The following is a 16,060-nucleotide window of genomic DNA, read 5'->3' as shown; positions in this document are numbered from 1 at the left end:
ATATAAACTCAATGAATAAATATAAAATTTAAAAATCGGACACCTATTGGAGAATACCATCATAGCTGTCATCATCAGACACAACGAGCCCCTTTAGGAAGGCAGCAAGCCAAAGTATCATTTATCAATTGGCATTTAAAATAGACAATAATAAGAGTACATTCATTTGTAAAAAAAGAATATACAACGGGATAGACAGGAAGTCCAAAGTGTTGGTACATATATGATTTTGGAATAGTTTTTTGTCCTTGTTTCTTTTCTTTAGCTTTGTATACATGCTGAAAATTATATTATAATAAGCCGTGTGATGTAATACGATAATGCTTACCGATGTAACATAAGAATGTTAATAAATAAATAAAACATATATATAATGAATATAAATTAGCATTCGCCATTTATCAATTAGCATTTCTCCACCCCACCCCACTCCCTTCATTAATCTGACTGCTTTCGAATCCCGGGGTGTTCGCGCCCCCCCCCCTTTCCACTATTTTAGGAGTAATTAATCCATTCTGTTTCTCCTTTCCTTTGTTGGTGACCAGGGTCCTCCCATTTCTCGACAACGCTGCAATGCTAATCTACCTCCCCCTCCTTGTGTGGCAGCCCTTCCTTCCTTGCACTTTATTAAACCGTCGCCCCGCAGTTAATAAAGCTGTCGTACTTAATGATTTTGCTATCTCTGATCGTTTTTCTTGTTTTGCTCTTATTGAAACATGGATTTCCCCATTAGATGATGCTACTCCTGTGGTTCCTTCATCCAATTCCTTCTTCATTTCCCCACTCGGCTTAACCAATTGGTTTTCAGCAGCGGATATGATAGGGTTTTTATTTCTCCCCTCCCATTTGTCTGTTTCTTCTATACTTGTACTTTTCTTTGTTTTTTTTTTTTAAATGTCACAATTCGGCTTCCCCCCTTTCAATCTCCACTTAGATGCCCGGCTTGTTTTTCCTCGTCTGCTGCCGACTCTCTTTCTCTAATCTTCAATACCTTTGATTCTCGCTGAATCACAGAATTGTGGAATTGGAAGGGACCCCGTAGGTCATCTAGTCCAACCCGCTGCAGTGGAGAAATCTCAACTAGATCATAATGACAGACGCTACCCCACCCCTCCTTCAAAAACTCCAAGGAAGGGAAGCCCACCATCTCTCTCTCCCAGGAGTCTGTTCCACTGCTGAACACTTGCCATCAGAAAGTTCTTCCTGATGTTTGGTCCGAATCTCCCTTATTGCAACTTGAAGCCATAGCTGTCAACTTACAGATTTGAAAATAAGGGACCAGCAGCCAAAATAAGGCATTTTACAAGCACAGGTATGTTCAACTTCTGAGCCCCTCCGAGGCAAAGGCAGAAAGCCCAGCCAGCAGCCAAACGAAGCCTCAAGGAAAACCACCGTCACCTCTCCGCTGGGAAGCGCTGAGCAAAGGCGAGTCCCCAGGCAACGTGGCCGATTTGATCAGCACAAGGCATGCAAGCTCCACCCCCCCCCCAGTCGTTCTTAGACTTCTTATTGGGTGAGCAACACAGCCAAGCAACACAGTTGGAGCCTCCCTCCTCCCTGGCCGGCCGGGAGGGAGGGAGAGGAGCTGCTTCCTTTGAAACCCAGGAAATTTAAGGGACATCATCAATAAGGGACAGCAGCGGGACATGGCGCTGGGATAAGGGAATTTCCCGCCAAATAAGGGACGGTTGACAGCTATGCTTGAAGCCATTGGTTCGAGTCCTACCCTCCGGAGCAGGAGAAAGCAACCTTGCTCCATCCTCCACGTGACAGCCCTTTAGATATTTGAAGATGGCTATCACTCCCTACTGAAAGTTTGATTTCCTTTTTTCTTTCTTTCTTTCTTTCTTTCTTTCTGCTGGCGTTCCAGAAGATTTTGTCCTCAACTCCCAGCTATGTATTTACTTCTGTCGGACTCCCTTACTCGTTCCTTTAGTGTTCCTTCTTCAAGCCGGTAGCCTACAACTGTATTTTTCCACTCCCAGCTTCTCTTTCCCAGTTTAAGATCTCTGCCTGCCTTTCAGCTGTTTCTTAATGAACGATGCCTGCTCCTTTTCTGAAACTGAATTCATTTAAAACTGAATTTTTGATTCATCCTTTGAGTTCTGGCTCTCATCTTTCCTCTTTATTGGTTCTGTCTCTATTTCTCCTGAAGAAGTATGCACTGGAGGGTTCTTTTCGACTGATCTTCCTTGTCTTTTTGCTAGAGCTAATTCTCACCGGTCCCAACATTTAAGCATCTCCCAGCATTCCTTTATTTCCATTGCTACTACAAATACCTTGCTTACTTCTCTTACCAGAAAACACTTGGTCATCCTTTCTCTTAACTTTGGCCACTCTCATTTATTTTAAATCCTGCAGCTCCTTTGCTTTTTACCAAGGGTTTTCATCACCTTCCTGGTCTAGCCCATAGCTGTCAACCGTCCCTTATTTGGCAGGAAAGTTCCTTATCCCAGCTCTGTGTCCCGCTGCTGTCCCTTATTGATGATGTCCCTTAAATTTCCCGGGTTTCAAAGGAAGCAGCTCCTCTCCCTCCCTCCCAGCCGGCCAGGGAGGAGGGAGGCTCCAACTGTGTTGCTTGGCTGCGTTGCTCACCCAATAAGGAGTCTAAGAACGACTGGGGGTGGAGCTTGCATGCCTTGTGCTGATCAAATCGGCTGCGTTGCCTGGGGACTCGCCTTTGCTCAGCGCTTCCCAGCGGAGAGGTGACGGTGGTTTTCCTTGCTGCATCCCCTTTGCTGGGTTGCTACGCTGTGGGAACCACTGCTTGAGGCTTCATTTGGCTGCTGGCTGGGCTTTCTGCCTTTGGCTCAGAGGGGTTCAGAAGTTGAACATACCTGTGCTCTGAAAATCCCTTATTTTGGCTGCTGATCCCTTATTTTCAAATCTGTAAGTTGACAGCTATGGTCTAGCCTAGGGCCTATAGGGAAATGGAAGCCAATTTAAACTTCTTTTCATGGATGTTTCCATGTACGGCTCTGTCTCATCTTCCTGCTTCTTGTTCCTCTATACTCTTCCTTGTTCTTTATGTTCTAAAGGCACTTTACTCCTCATCAAACCCAAAATCTCAGCAGTTTCTCCTCACCTATGCTGTTTTTCTCGTTATTCCAGATCGTTGCAACGCCATCCCTCTTGTTGCTAGAACATCTCCATCAGATGTCATTTTTTAAATAGCTTTTTGAATCAGACGTGCTAACCTCTGGTCTTTATCCATTAGTTAATCCCCTCCCCTGTCACAGTTTCCCTTCCTATTATGTTCCTCCTTCTATAATGTCCAAGAGACTGCAAGCCGGCAGACAGGGCCTACTTAATTCCTTATACCGAACAGCACTTAGCTTTAAAACCAGTTTGGAAACCACTCCATTACTGCTACTCAGAATAACAAGAGCTTAAACAGAGGTCAGCAGAGCCCAAATCCAAATAAACATGCATTGGGCTTGTAACCTTAAATCCCACCAGCATAATTTAGTTTAATTTTGTTCAGTTTAGCTCATAAATGTTTTGGTGACCTAGTATTTGTACTAAGTAAGAAGTCAGATGCAATTCCTCACAGTAGGAACCGGAGAACTGACTTGATGGATCACACCACAGTCATACTGGTCCATATTCTGTCTCAGGTTGGACTTTCTTTCCCCTGACTTCATAAACCACAATTTATGTAGCTGGGAATGAGCACCATGGCTGATTGCTCCTCCTTCATCTCCTCCCTTCTCTTTTCCAAGACGGGCACTGACTTCAACGTTTCCAAGACCATATAACACCAGTCCTGAAATACCTACATTGGCTCCCAGTACATTTCTGAGCACGATTCAAAGTGTCGGTGCTGACCTTTAAAGCCCTAAACCATGGGTAGGCAAACTAAGGCCTGGGGGCCGGATCTGGCCCAATAGCCTTCTACATCCGGCCCATAGACGGTCCGGGAATCAGAGTGTTTTTATATGAGTAGAATGTGCCCTTTTATTTAAAATGCAACTCTGGGTTATTTGTGGGGCTTTCCCCCCCCCAAAATATAGCATAGCCCCCCACAAGAGGGACAGTGGATCAGCCACTCAAAAAGTGTGCCTCAAAGGCCCAGTATACCTGAAGGAGCATCTCCACCCCCATTGTTCAGCCTGGACACCGAGGTCCAGCTCCGAGGGCCTTCTAGCGGTTCCCTCACTGCTAGAAATGAGGTAACAGAGAACCAGGCAAAGGACCTTCTTGGTAGTGGCGCCCGCCCGGTGAAATGCCCTCTCATCAGATGTCAAGGAAATAAAGAACTATCTGACTTTTAGAAGACATCTGAAGGCAGCCCTGTTTAGGGAAGTTTTTAATGTTTGATATTTTATCGTGCTTTCAATATTCTGTTGGGAGCCATCCACAGCGGCTGGGGAAACCCAGCCAGATGGGCGGGGTATAAATAATAAATTATTTTTTTATTATTATTATTTATCCCTCAGTGCTCATTCCTGGCTTCATAAACTGTGGCTTGTTTGAACCGGACTTCAGAGTCCAAGAGAAGCAAGTCGCAGGTCCTGGTAACCACACAAACAGAGCACGAAGATGACATCCTGTCTGTTAAGTTTGTCCCAAGAATCTGATATTCATTTTGCTACAACGTCGAAGAGCCATTTGCGGACTTATTTCCAAAGCAGAAATTCTTACATATATGGGGAATTAACGCTGGACAAAACACACAATTAGCATGACAAAAGCCGCAGTGCAGGTATCTCACCTATCAACGCTTCAAAGCAGTTGGCCATTGCATGACGCAGATCTGATTCTCGACAAAGATCGGGCCCGTGAGCATAAAGCATAAATCGATCCAGCTCCAGCTTCTACAAAAGACCAAGACAGTTTCTGTAAGATGAAAGAGCCCCCAAACTACAGACCAAAGACACTGTGGAGAAACACATGGAACACGCACTGTTAGGGATATGTAAACGTTAGGGCATCTTCGGACAACTTGTTTAGTGTTGAAGGTCAAATTGGAAACACACAATGGGCTGGAGAGCCAAAGCTAACTGGCCAATTTACTTGCACATAATCATTATAATTTGCATGACATTTTGATGAATGTAGTAGATGCCAAATTATAGTTGATGGAAATGTTGCATTAATCCCACAGTACTCACACTCTGTAGAACGAGATCCTCAGGAATGAAAATTAAGCCCAGCCTTTTAAAATGTCTTTAGCAGTGTTAGAAACTGAGATATGAAAGCTAGGAGCTAAAGGGCACCTTAAACAGGGGTTAAGAGCACAACAAGAAATGTTTAGGAGCACTTTTTTAATAACAAGAATACAAAGCTGAAAATGAACCAACTGCAGCTAAAATATTATGTTCATTTTTCACATGGTCTATTCCTTCCCCTGCCCACTCCCCTAATATTCTTAAGAGGGTCTCTTCTCCTGCCTTCGGAGAGTAGCTGGAAGTGGGGAGGCAGAAAAAGGTCCTCCTTTCCTTCCACTCTGCAGTTTTAATCTGAAATTGTAGGCGCAGTCCTGCGCCCAGAGCTCAGAAGCCGCTCACATTGATGAAATTCCCTGTTGCAAAATGGGCCTGGAACAATGGGAGTTTCAAACGTTGGTCTTTAGAAAAGGATACAGAAATTGGAAGTTTAAATGCCTCCCGGGTTCAGATGTTAACCCTATGCAGATATTCTCTATGCGGGTAGAGAATCAGGATCACACCATTCTGCCCCAATCACACTCCCAGCATACCCACCCTGTTCCCAGACCTTCCCAATACCCATACTTTGGATGCTATGTACAACAGAATCCAGTATCCCATAGCCCAGTATCTACATCACTGTTTGCACATCTACCAATGTTTGTTTGTTTGTTTGTTATTAATTGAATTTCCATACCACCCTATGCCCAGAGGTCTCAGGGCAGTTCACAGAACAAATTTTTATGGGTAAGAACTGCACATATCGTGGGTTAAACCACAGAGCCTAGGTCTTGCCAATCAGAAGGTTGGTGGTTCGAATCCCCACGACGGGTTGAGCTCCTGTTGCTCAGTCCCTGCTCCTGCCAACCTAGCAGTTCGCAAGCACGTCAAAGTGCAAGTAGATAAATAGGTACCACTCCAGCGGGAAGGTAAACGGCATTTCTGTGCATTGCTCTGGTTCACCAGAAGTGGCTTAGTCATGCTGGCCGCATGACCCGGAAGCTGTACCCTGGCTCCCTTGGCCAATAAAGCAAGATGAGTGCCGCAACTCCAGAGTCATCCGCGACTGGACCTAATGGTCAGGGGTCCCTTTACCTATACTATGTTAGTCCTATTGAGTGTAGACCCACTGAAATTAATGGACACGACTGATTCAGGTTCATTAACATCAGCCGGTGTAGTCTGAGTGAAGATTAGTTAAATACAACCCATGCACATATTTGAAGCTGAGCTGACATGAGTCTTTTTCCTGGGCCTCTGTCAACACTGAATGTCTGCGAAGGACTTTAGAAAGCTTTGAAATCAAAATCCTTTCACTTATCTGAAAAAGAAAAGAAAGCAAAGATCTTTTCCCAAGTTATTTTTTATAGCTTTGCTCTCACAGGGCATTTTGGTTGGGATGGGTCATGTTTAACTTCAGAACAGTCAAATCTATGTTAGTCTATTTCAGTGCCAAGGCACGCATTTAGAAAACAATACACTGCTTCCATAGCGATTTGGCACTAGAAAGAATTTGCATTCAACTGTTATTGAGTTTAAACTATCACCCCTTTTTTAATAAAAAAAAACACCTGTATTTTTTCAGTAAAGTTCCATTTATAGTGAATTTTACCACAGCAATTCAGACCTGAGTCACTGAACGAAAACAACAAGAGGTACATCCATATAAAAAGTCTGAAGAAAATGCATCCACAGAACTACCCAAACTGTATAGAAATTTATTCATATATTTGACTACACCGGCAAGAAAGTTATTTGCTCATAAACGGAAAGAAGAAGTCCCGACAAAAGAAGAATGGATACCAAAACTTATGGAATATGCAGAAATGGCGAAACGTACCGGAAAAATCAAGACAACATTTTTTGTATCAAGGAAGGGAAATGGTCTATTGAATATTTACAAACAAACTGTAAACAGATAAGAACATTGACAGGATTATTGTAATAAAAGTGTACACATTTAAAGGAGATGGATAAATGATTCCATTCGGCTAATTTGTAATAGGCAGGAAATATAAAAAAATAAATTTAAGGAACCACAGGAAGAGGGGGAAGGAAGTCAAGTTTTGAAAAGTTAAAGTGACTATCGGAATGTGTAAAATTGAAAATCATAAATGAAAAATTAAATAGGAGCAGGAAACACGTCCAGGCTTAGTGCAGACTGGCTGCTTACAAAAAGCACTGTGTCCCTGGAATGAAATGGATTTGCACACCATGGTTATGAAGAAAACAGCCTTGGGAGGAAGCCAGGGCTTGCAGTGATAGGGATGTAATGTGAAACCGTGTGTGATGTTCCTTGCAGGGCTGCAGGGTTTTCTCGGTCCTCTGCAGGCCGAGAGCTGTTCTTTGACCTAAAATGCCCAGCTCACCATCAGGAAACATACAGGTCAGTTTTCCCAGCTCTGCAACTTCAGACTGTCCTCATGATCTTTCTTTGGCATGCCCTATGTCCTCCCCCCCACTCCACTATTTGTTTTTGTTTTCCCCCCAAAAAAATAATTTTTCAAATTCATAACAAACATAAAAGAAAACATTACAATATTAAAAAGAAAAAACAAACAAACAAACATTTATCCTCACTATTAAAGTCCCAATTTTGTTATCATTGTTAGATGACTTCCTTGAATCCCCCTAGCTGAGTTTCCATATAGCTCATTGTAGCAGTTTTCCAATACTACTTTCAAATAAAATTAACTTAATTGATTAACATCTGTCTTTCTTTTCAAATTATCTTCTATCCATAATGTTATACAATTTAACATATTTAACTCCTAGGCCAATTTGGTACTTACAAATAGTTCTACTTATACTTATTTTAGACATTGTGATATACAGTGGTACCTCGGGTTAAGTACCTAATTCGTTCTGGAGGTCCGTTCTTAACCTGAAACTGTTCTTAACCTGAAGCACCACTTTAGCTAATGGGGCCTCCTGCTGCCACCACGCCGCCAGAGCCCGATTTCTGTTCTCATCCTGAAGCAAAGTTCTTAACCTGAAGCACTATTTCTGCGTTAGCGGAGTCTGTAACCTGAAGCGTATGTAACCTGAAGCGTATGTAACCCGAAGTACCACTGTATTATCTTAGAGTATTTAGCTAAATAGTCCTTAAATTTCTTCCATTCTTCTTGGTACTCCTCCTCTTTCTGTTAGCAGATTCATCCAGTCAGGTCAGCCAGCTCCAAAAAGTCCATCTTCTTCATCTGCCATTCCTCCACTGTTGGTATTTCTTGTAACAAAATTCTTGCTGCAGTTGTGGCATACGGAAATGATCTAACACCTTTCTTGGCCAATTCCAAACCCCACCCCACTCTTTGCTGTCTCTGTGGCTACTAACTCCTCTCTCCACGACTCTGTTCTTTGAACCCTGCAATCCCTCAGTACACCTGGGCCAGCGTTAGAAACCGAGAAAGCTAGGAGCTAAAGGGCACCTTTAAAGCGAGGTTATAGGTGCAACCATGGAATGTCCAGGCGTGCTTTGTTAATAGCAAGAATAAAGGTAAAGGGAAAGGGACCCCTGCCCATTAGGTCCAGTCGTGACCAACTCTGGGGTTGCGGCGCCCATCTCGCTTTATTGGCCGAGGGAGCCGGCGTACAGCTTCCGAGTCATGTGGCCAGCATGACTAAGCCGCTTCTGGAGAACCAGAGCAGCGCACGGAAACGCCGTTTACCTTTCCACTGGAGCGGTACCTATTTATCTACTTGCACTTTGACATGCTTTTGAACTGCTAGGTTGGCAGGAGCAGGGACCAAATAATGGGAGCTCACCCTGTCGTGCGGATTCGAACCGCTGACCTTCTGATCGGCAAGTCCTAGGCTCTGTGGTTTAACCCACAGCGCCACCCGCGTCCCTTAATAGCAAGAATACAAAGCTGAAAATGAAGGAACTGCAGCTAAAATATTATGTTCCTTTTTCACATGGTCTAAATTCTTCCCCTGCCTCCCCCTCCCCCATAATATTCTTCAAAAGGTCTCTTCTCCAGCCTTCGGAGAATGGCTGGAAGTGTGGAGGCAGAAAAGGGGCCTCCTTTCCTGCCACTCTGCAGTTTTAATCTGAAATCTTAGGTGCAGGACCGCACCCAGAGATCAGAAACCGCTCGCACTCATGAAATTCCTAGTTGCACAATGTGCCAGGAACAATGGGAGTTTCGAACACTGACCCAGACCTGATTCCAAACTGCGGGTGCGAGGAATGTTGGGAAACAGACCGTCTCTTCGGCCTCATCACACCGTGGTTTGGTCCTGGGAAATGAGAAGTAACCTCGCTCGAAAACGGAGCAAGGAAGGAAGGAGAGGCTCGTTCAGATTTGAAAACCACGGTTTGTGGGTAGCCAGTGACGTGGCTGCACAAGGCCCCAGACTATTAAGGAGGCGAAGAGAGGAAACTGCCGTTTAAACAGGAGAAGGAAGGAGCGAGCTTAGTTAGAATAATGTCGCCGGAGTGCAGGTTTTTGTTTTGCTTTAACTCCTGAAGAAGAAGAAACAGAATATCCACCACAATGGAGGAATAAGGAAAAGAGGGAAATAAGCAAAATCTAAACAACGCCCTATTGCGTCTGTAAATTGTCCCTAATGATTTTATTTCCCTCTGCCCTAACAACACGCAGCAAATTCAAGCATATGCCTCTGAGCACAAGAGTAAGGGGGGGGGGGAGAGAGAGAGAGAGAGAGAGAGAGAGAGAGAGAGAGAGAGAGAGAGACGGAGACTCCGTTTGGTTTGTTACGCCACAGCTCCACCTAGCTTTTCCGACATGTGAATGTCCTCACATCAAGTCATCTGCTAATCTCCTTCAAGTCTTAAAATCAGAGGCGTTATGTAATGCATGCTAATTCTGGGGTGGAAATACATTCCAGAGTTATTAGACTTCCCCTTTTAATGCATTCATTCGGCTTGGCAGAAAGCTGCTGAGGAGTTTTCAAAGCAAGGTGGGTTGAAGAAGGGACAAGGGAGATTTGTGTAAACCCCAGTTTGTTTCCGGGGCGCATCAGAAAAATCGGTTCTCTACCCGTGGAGACTTCTACTGACCAATCTCTCCTTTATTTCCCCATCCATTCCCCCAGATTTGAAAAACAGCAACAAATCCTGAAGGAGACATTTGTTGAAACACCTGTACACTGTGTGCAGCATAAATACATTCGCCTATTTAATTAATTACAGATGGAAGCTAAGGATCTCAGGGAATCATCCGTGTTCAGAATTATGTGTGTTTCATGTTTAATTTAAGATTTCTGCCAATCCCACAGCCCATGAGAGGCAATCCAGAGGCCACGTAATATATTGGACCTTCCTCTCCAAAGCTTCACGCACAGAGTGGCAAAATACGGAATTATTTTCCGTGCCACCATTGCTAGGAATGGTAGCTGGGTTATCAAGTCCAACTCACAAACAAGGTTTTCCCTTTCCACATTCTGAATCAACCTCGAGTGGCTTTGAGAAAGTACTTCAAACGAGCCAGAAAGATGGACCCACAAATTCTAGAAAAAGCCAGGAAGATATCTGTGCCTTCTCTCTGCAGGGCTAAAGCAACAAACAAGAGGCAAATGAAGAAGAAGAAGAAGAAGAAGAAGAAGAAGAGGAGGAGGAGGAGGAGGAGGAGGAGGAAGAAGAAGAGGAAGAGGAAGAGGAAGAGGAAGAGGAAGAGGAAGAAGAAGAGGAAGAAGAAGAAGACGACGACGAAGACGACTCTCTGGACAGAAAAAGCAATTCATTAAGGTGTGCCACTTCGGACCACAAGACCAAATCCTGAATTTGGGGGGCGCTTCTGTCTCTAATAACTTTTTGTAGCTGAATTGGAAGGGTATAAATCCAAAAGGGAAAGATAAAAAGAGATGACCAGACCGAGGAAACGTAAACCTGCCTGCTTTATATTAACGGCTCGAGAGACGTCCAGAGAATGATGGCCCAGACGTGAAGCTTGGGTGGGCATCGTTGGGGTGAAGAACAACAAAGTGTGAGTAATTGGACAATTAAAATGGAAGGAGAGGGACTTTTGAGGTCCCCGAGTAATAAAAGGGAGGGGAATCCATGAACTATGCATCTTTGGGAGCGTTAAGTGGCACTGGTTAAAGGAAAGTAAATTGAAAGATCACTCGGAAGCCCTTGGGGCAGTAACTAAGTCACTGCTATGTTTTCAGGCGCATCTAGCACATCTGTAAATCTTTCAGTAGTTTTAAATACGAGGCAGGCTCTGCTTTATGGCTGCGTTCAGAAGCAGTGCTGGCGAGGAACAATTTTTAAGTATACAGTGGTACCTCGGGTTAAGAACTTAATTCGTTCCGGAGGTCCATTCTTAACCTGAAACTGTTCTTAACCTGAAGCACCACTTTAGCTAATGGGGCCTCCTGCTGCTGCCACACCGCCGGAGCATGATTTCTGTTCTCATCCTGAAGCAAAGTTCTTAACCTGAGGTAACTATTTCTGGGTTAGCGGAGTCTGTAACCTGAAACACCTGTAACCTGAAGCGTCTGTAACCCAAGGTACCACTGTATAAAAGAGAGGGTTACAAACAGAGGTCTGGATTCTATTTTTCAAAAAACAAAACTAAATTCATAAACGAAGAAAAATAGGGACATACATCTCAAACTATCTGGGGTGCAGAGCTCTTATTTAGTTAAGTGGAGCTTTGCCTAATGTGGTGATGGGGAAAAAAATTCCCTGCTAAACTCCAGATAAAGCTGATCTGAGTTGGCTGGCTGGGGAGGACACACGAGGCCATTGCACAAGGTGAAAAAAAGATCTAAAATTTATAAGCATGGAAGAAAGACAGAAAGCACTGGCTAAATTATTATGCCACCAACTAAACTGTGCAAAACCAACAAAATAGTCAACTTGTGGCAGCTAATTGGGAAGAGAAGTCTCTTTGTATGCTTCCTCTGAAGCATGAAATATTAGTCATTGTCACCAATAGGGATGACTTTCCTATTGCCGAAACCCATTGTGATGGTTCTGACCTTCTCTGACCTTCTCAACCTGATCTGCTTCGAACAGGTCTTCCCTTCCGACGTGCCACGACTGCAGTGTTTTGCAAGGTTCTTAAAAACCATCGTTTACTTTCACGAGCCTGTGATAAAAGCAGGTTGCAGGTAGCCTTTTTCGGAACAAGGACCCACCTGTAACCTTAAGCCACACTGACATCCTTTTACTGTGCAATGACCATTTTTGTCTTTCTCCCACTTTCTACATTTTTTATTACAAGCCTCTTTAAACTATTAACTCAGACCAAGTTACGCATCCCATTTTGGCATAGCTGAGCTGGCAGAGCATGAAAGACTCTTAATCTCAAGTTCATGGGTTTGAGCCCCCTGTTGGGCAAAAGATCCCAGCATTGCAGGAGGTTGGATTAGACAATCCTACTGGTTCCTTCCAACTCTGCAGTTCTATGACATAATAATAATAATAATAATAATAATAATAATAATAATAATAATAATATCATCTCACCCATCTGGCTGGGTTTCCCCAGCCACTCTGGGCGGCTATATATGTGGCATATTGTATAAATAAATATTTTTCCCAATGGAAGACCAACTAACTGTGTGAGTTCATCCTCCCCCACCCCCCAGAACTCTCACAATATTTAAATTACATTTTAAAATATATTACTATGTCAGCCCGTGTCTTTAGGGTGAAGAGCAGAGGTGGGGAAATGTTTATTTAATTATATAAATAGCAAACAGACACATAATCCTGGGCCAAATGCTTCCCCCCCCCTTTATTTTTGCCCTCCATTGTCTATCTGCTCCGGTCCACTTTCTCTACCATGTTACATAGACGGAACAATTTAGTTGTTAATGCCCCTTTCGTAAGCTGGGTTTAAAAGGGGACATACGTAAAGTGAATTGTGCTGAAAAGAAAACGCTCCATGTATATTCCGAAGCATAGTTGTCTCCCACTGAAAGTTCCTAATTAAACTCCTAATTTAAGTACCTTTTTAAAAAAAGAAAAGAAAAGAAAAGATCTAAAGCATATTGGTCACCACCCAGACAGATCCTTGTAGTACATTGCAAGGCCTCAGAAGCACAAAGCGGCGTTTTCTGCCCCCAACCCAAATTATGGCCCCTCATTTGGAGGCTGCTTCTCAAAATATATTGACTCCAAGGTGTACCCAGCTGGGTCCTGTTTCTAATGAGATATAAAACTCTTCTGCCTACAAGGAGATTGCAGTGCGGCCCAAGGAAAAACACAAGTGTGGATCGCCCACCTTCACTTAATGAATCCATCTGGGCAATTCAAAGCCAATTCAAACTGTGAAAAAAATAATTGTTAAGTTACCTTGGCCAGCATGGCAAGATGTTGGTTCTGAACGATGGCAGTGCGGTATGTGGCTAAGCCCCCTTCCTCTAGACTTGGAAACAGGTAGTATAAATGAACACTGGAAAGAAAGGAGAAAAGGCACATCAAAAGCCGTGAATCTCTCAAAGGCAGAGACACTTAGCAGCTGCCTCTCCCTGCAAGAAACCATCATTCTCTGCTCTTATGCACGAGGCAAAAACGTTTTCATGAACCTAGGCATTTGGTCCTTAATATGGCACAGGAGTGGGGGAAGCTATGGTCCTCCAGTTGTTACTGAACTGCAACTCCCATCAGCTCCCGCAAGCAAGGGTGGATAGGCAGGGAATGTGGGATTTATAGTTCAGCAATATATCTGAAAGGCAAAAGGTTCTCCACATCTGATGTAGAGGATACTTACTGTACTTTTCCGTGTTAAAGACGAGGTTGTTGTTGTTTTTACTATAAAATAAGGTTTAAAAACTAGGGGCATTTTATACATGGGTAGTGGGTGGGGTGACGGGTGATTTGTTGGGTTAGTGAATTGCTGTTGTTTAGTCGTTTAGTCATGTCCGACTCTTTGTGACCCCATGGACCAGAGCACGCCAGGAACTCCTGCCTTCCACTGCCTCCCACAGTTTGGTCAAACTCATGTTGCTAGCTTCGAGAACACTGTCCAACCATCTCATCCTCTGTCATCCCCTTCTCCTTGTGCCATCCATCTTTCCCAACATCAGAGTCTTTTCCAGGGAGTCTTCTCTTCTTATGAGGTGGCCAAAGTATTGAAGCCTCAGCTTCAGGATCTGTCCTTCCAGTGAGCACTCAGGGCTGATTTCCTTCAGAATGGATAGGTTTGATCTTCTTGTAGTCCATGGGACTCTCAAGAGTCTCCTCCAGCACCATATTTCAAAAGCACCAATTCTTCGGCGATCAGCCTTCTTTATAGTCCAGCTCTCACTTCCATGCATCACTACTGGGAAAACCATAGCTTTAAGTATACGGACCTTTGTTGGCAAGGTGATGTCTCTGCTTTTTTTTTTTTTTTTAGGGAATTACTGCATCCCTAAAAAAGCTCAACAACTACTTTGGGCCAGCCTCCCCCCCCCCACCAAAAGCTGGGCCATTTTCTTAAATTGGAGTCCCCCAAAATAGGGGGGTACTTTACCGTACGGAAAAGTACGGTAAGTTATTGGTCATATTGGTCATGTTTGGGACAGACTCAGTGAAATTAACAGACATGATTCATTTAGCTTCATTAACTTCAACGGGTCTACTCTGAGTAAGGTGTAGCTGAACACAAAGCTAGGTCGACCGTCTCCTTTTTGTGTTCATCCTTTAAGTTGGTTATCTTGGCCGCACTTCCGTAGAAGCAAGGCAGCAAGTTTCACTGGAAAGCAAGTTCCGTTGAGTTCATCCTAGATTTACCCAGAAGTAAACCCAACTAAGTACAATGAGGCTTCCTCCTAGGTAACTGTGTGAAGGATTGCAGCCGCACAGCGCAATCCTATACAGGCCCCACTGACTTCAACGGGGCAGACTAGCTTTTTTGTGCAAACTCGCACAAAGACCGAGGCGTTTTGGCTGCCAGAACTGCCCCTACGCAGAAAGTTCTATGCTCACAGTGCCAATTTTCGAGCCTCAGAAAGATTACGTGTAAAAATGCACTGCGGAGGTTTACGTAAATAGAAGTACTCAGAGAGCTTGTTTTTGAGCATTAAATAAATCTGTCCTCCTTCAGCCCCTGCTATTTTCAGAGATAAAAGCCCACATATGGTTTTATGCAAACCAAACAATGCAAAAAGCCGCTCATCTCAAAGTAGTTGTTGGAAGGCACCGATGGCATTTTTCTTTTCTTCTTCTGTAACATCTTAACACTTTTGGAGCCTCTCTCTACATAAGTAGACCACTTTTCCCATTACAAACGGACACACCTGAGATCTGGAAATGAGCTTCAAATCTCCCACCCTGGAGTTTTGGGTGCTCCCTGCTGTCACAAATGACACTTACCAAGGAAATGGCTGCTGTTTTCACTAGGCTATAAAAAGTCAATTTTACATTATTTTTGTCGGGGGTTTTTTGTTTCTTTCTGAGAAGAGCCTAGGCAGGAAAAATGAAAGCCACCTTCCATTAACCGGGAATATGTTAGTGATTTATTCCAAATACAGGAGCACGAAACTGCAAACTACCGGAAGGCAAAACGCCAAGTGCGCCATTATGAAGTCGGGATTAATGAGTAATAACCCCACACTTGGGAGAGAGAATTGGGTGGGGGGGTGGGGGTGGGATTCAAAGTTTATTTGCAAACACACTTTTTGCTTGAGATTATAGCCGGAAATATCAAGGAGCTCCGTGACAGGAAGATGACACGTTCCAAAATGATGTATTCCTTTTATTTGCCGGCTATAAACTTTGAAGCGTTTGGTCCTAGACTAGCCATTCTCCAGAGCTGTTATGAGCAACTCTCAATTACATCTGACAGGACACAGTCATCAGCTTTTCATCTCAGAGTATTACACTTTAGGCCCTCGGCTTGGAATGAAACTTCAAATGAAGACATGAGGCAGGGGATACGGACTTGGCAGACCAAAAAGCTTTTGCATCTACAGTGGAACCTTTGGGGGCTGTTGACAAACTAGAGCGCAAA

The 16,060-nt window shown here is 43.8% G+C and overlaps 1 protein-coding gene across 2 annotated transcripts in view; it reads right to left on the bottom strand.

Moving 5' to 3' along the window:
- The window catches only part of DROSHA (drosha ribonuclease III), an 81,815-nt gene that overhangs the window by 26,130 nt on the left and 39,625 nt on the right, over positions 1–16,060 (bottom strand). For both annotated transcript variants that reach the window (XM_081872978.1, XM_081872979.1), the window contains exons 21-22: positions 13,420–13,519; positions 4,715–4,817 (exon numbers count right to left, since the gene is read on the bottom strand). In XM_081872978.1, the coding sequence (XP_081729104.1) occupies positions 4,715–4,817; positions 13,420–13,519 (203 nt within the window). The remainder of the gene's footprint in view (positions 1–4,714; positions 4,818–13,419; positions 13,520–16,060) is intronic.

Source organism: Podarcis erhardii, assembly GCF_964252035.2.
Source record: "Podarcis erhardii genome assembly, chromosome: 8".
Taxonomy (NCBI): Eukaryota; Metazoa; Chordata; class Lepidosauria; order Squamata; family Lacertidae; genus Podarcis; species Podarcis erhardii.
This window is presented reverse-complemented; position numbering and strand designations above follow the sequence as displayed.